This window comes from Montipora foliosa, chromosome 3, assembly GCF_036669935.1.
Source record: "Montipora foliosa isolate CH-2021 chromosome 3, ASM3666993v2, whole genome shotgun sequence".
Taxonomy (NCBI): domain Eukaryota; kingdom Metazoa; phylum Cnidaria; class Anthozoa; order Scleractinia; family Acroporidae; genus Montipora; species Montipora foliosa.
In genome coordinates this window covers 25,487,531-25,490,030 of record NC_090871.1, presented here as the reverse complement: position 1 = coordinate 25,490,030, position 2,500 = coordinate 25,487,531, and the positions used below count along the sequence as shown (strand labels likewise).

The following is a 2,500-nucleotide window of genomic DNA, read 5'->3' as shown; positions in this document are numbered from 1 at the left end:
CTTGGGACAAACCGCCGAAATGTTATTCACAGGAAAAAATCTACTTTTCAGAAGCATTGTTTCCAGTTTCTCTTGGGACCATTGTAAGTCCCATGAGAAAATAAAAACGATGTTTATGCAAAATTTTGGAGGGACAAACAAAGAATATTATGATATTTTTTTATAATGGTTAATTTCTTCTTTTCAGCTTTTACAGCCACGCTTATTTTCAGATTTTACTCATTTCCAGGGAATAATCCGACGACAATGATAATGGGATGGGACGCAAATTGCCCACTGGGACATCTAAAACAAAGAAAATTTAGATTAACTAGCTTTGTTTTAGATGTCCCAGTGCGCAATTTGCGTCCCATTATGGCAGTTTTTGTACCATGTGATCACTATGCTGCAAAGGGCCCATTAAAAGACGTGTTCCTATCCCGTGTTCTCTCTTTAAATCTACTCTCTCTTTCAAGTTTCACGAGCGTACTTTCAAAAAAATAAATATAGCATTAGCTAGAGTTTTCTTCTTGTTATTTGCTCTCACAATTGACGCCTACACCTACTCTTCCCACCCACCTACCCAATGATTTTATTGTTTCTTGCAGAGCAAATAAGTTGAAATGAAACTTAAAGAATCATCAAATCACATTTCCTTTTATTTGCAGCAATTTTTCTGGGGAAGAATATCACGTAAGAGTCATTCTAACATGTGACTGGAGTAAGGAAACCCCAGATTTCGAGCAAATCCACCGTAAAGGATTATATTGGGTGAGTATCAGCAGCCACATTGGAAATGATTTTGGATGCGTTTATTAGCAGTGTAAACATAGATACTCCAGTTACGAATTAGTCACACAGGTATTTCTCAGTGTAGAGCCAGGTAATTTCTGAGTGGTGCACAGGTGTGTCTTTTAGTTGATCCACTGAATTGCATTATCCTTCTCGTCAGGTATTCTCACTTACCCACCGCTGCGCATGTCCGAATGGTTGCCCAGACGATCCTAGTCCAACCACTAGTGCAACAGCACCTTCCAGAGCATCCAGGACAACAACTAGAGCAATAACTGAAACGACAACGGCGCCTTACAGGACAACTGAGAAGACAGCGAATACCTTAGTTCCACCAATTCAAGGTACGTAGAATCCAAGCAGGTTTTGACACCGTTTAGAACACCTTGTCACGTTTTTATTAACAGCGAGATACCTGAAAGCCGGGATTGAAAAAATTATTCGACGCTGACAGATTTTACTCAAGTGTTCGCTCCAGAAACAATGTTGTGTAAAGATGTTTGTTTTGTCCTTCATAGATAATAAAGATCTCTACCTCAGTTGGCCTTTTCTCGAGAAGGATAATTGCAATGAAAATGAAACCCCAGATACTCACTTGTTTATGAAAATTCTTAACAGTTTTCTTCATGAGAGGTACTGTGGGAATAACGGGTATCTCTTCGTCTTTGCAGATGACTCGTTGACGCCACTAGCTATTTCACTTGTAGCACTCGGAGTTGTGTCGTCCATAATCCTTGCAGTCATCTCAATACGTTTTTGTCCCAGATGGTGGCGCCATAACGAGGACAATGATATCAGGCAACATCTCTTAGCTGGTGCAGTCGAAGTAATTGAAAACAATTTCCCTGAATTAAATAATGGCAGAAGAATTGAAAATCCACTCAATATATCTCAACAACTTCCAGTGAGCTGGGTGAACTCCAATTGCAACATTACGGTGTCTAAGAAAGATAACTTCAACAAAGGTCAGAAGCTCTAGAGGGCCTGTTTGATTTGAAGATTCGGTTTCTAAGGAATAGAGAGAAAACAAAACAAAGAAACACACTTGAACTTTTAATTGGCCCGTGGAACAGTGGTTAAGTAAAACCTCAAATGAAGTCCGCATTTTACTAGTCAGCGTTTTACCAGTCCAGTCAGTGTTTTACTAATACAGTCTAGAGAATATCGTGAGGATAAGTGGGCTGTTTTTGCAAAATGCGTGAAAGCAGTGAACACAGTGAAAGTGAGTCTTATTATCCAGATGAACTGTCCGATGATGAACTCTTCGAAAAAGCTAACAGAATCAAAACAAAACTTCTGTCAGATGAAATTATGGAAACATTTCATCGATGGTCCATAGTAGGAAAACACCGCGAGGACGATATGAACGTTTTCTCCATGTCTCTGAAAGTTTGAGAAACCGGAAAAATCACAAAAATACCTTCAAAAGTGAGATGTTTTGCAACAAAAATGTCAACAAATATGAGCTTGAGACGGCGCCGCCGTTTTATCGAGTCCTCAGCAAACTTTTGTCACTTGTTTAGTTTTTGATAGTTTCGACGTATTTTTTTAAATACCTTTACATCAATTTTCTGTTGGCTTTTTAGACGAGATAGTCAAATAAAATACGAGAAATTATAACAGCTTGAGACTATTGAAAGACTTTCGCTTCAAAGGGCTTCTTGATTGAAATTTTCACAACCCATAAATGTATACATTTTCGACATTTCGCATGTACATGAATTGCAAT

General features: G+C 38.6%; 1 protein-coding gene across 1 annotated transcript in view; it reads left to right on the top strand.

Moving 5' to 3' along the window:
* The window catches only part of LOC137995469 (uncharacterized), a 41,841-nt gene that overhangs the window by 39,143 nt on the left and 198 nt on the right, over positions 1–2,500 (top strand). Inside the window, exons 3-5 of the mRNA XM_068841014.1 lie at positions 648–750; positions 932–1,115; positions 1,443–2,500. The exon at positions 1,443–2,500 is cut by the window's right edge and continues 198 nt beyond it. Coding sequence (XP_068697115.1) covers positions 648–750; positions 932–1,115; positions 1,443–1,750 — 595 coding nt within the window. The 3' untranslated portion in view covers positions 1,751–2,500. The remainder of the gene's footprint in view (positions 1–647; positions 751–931; positions 1,116–1,442) is intronic.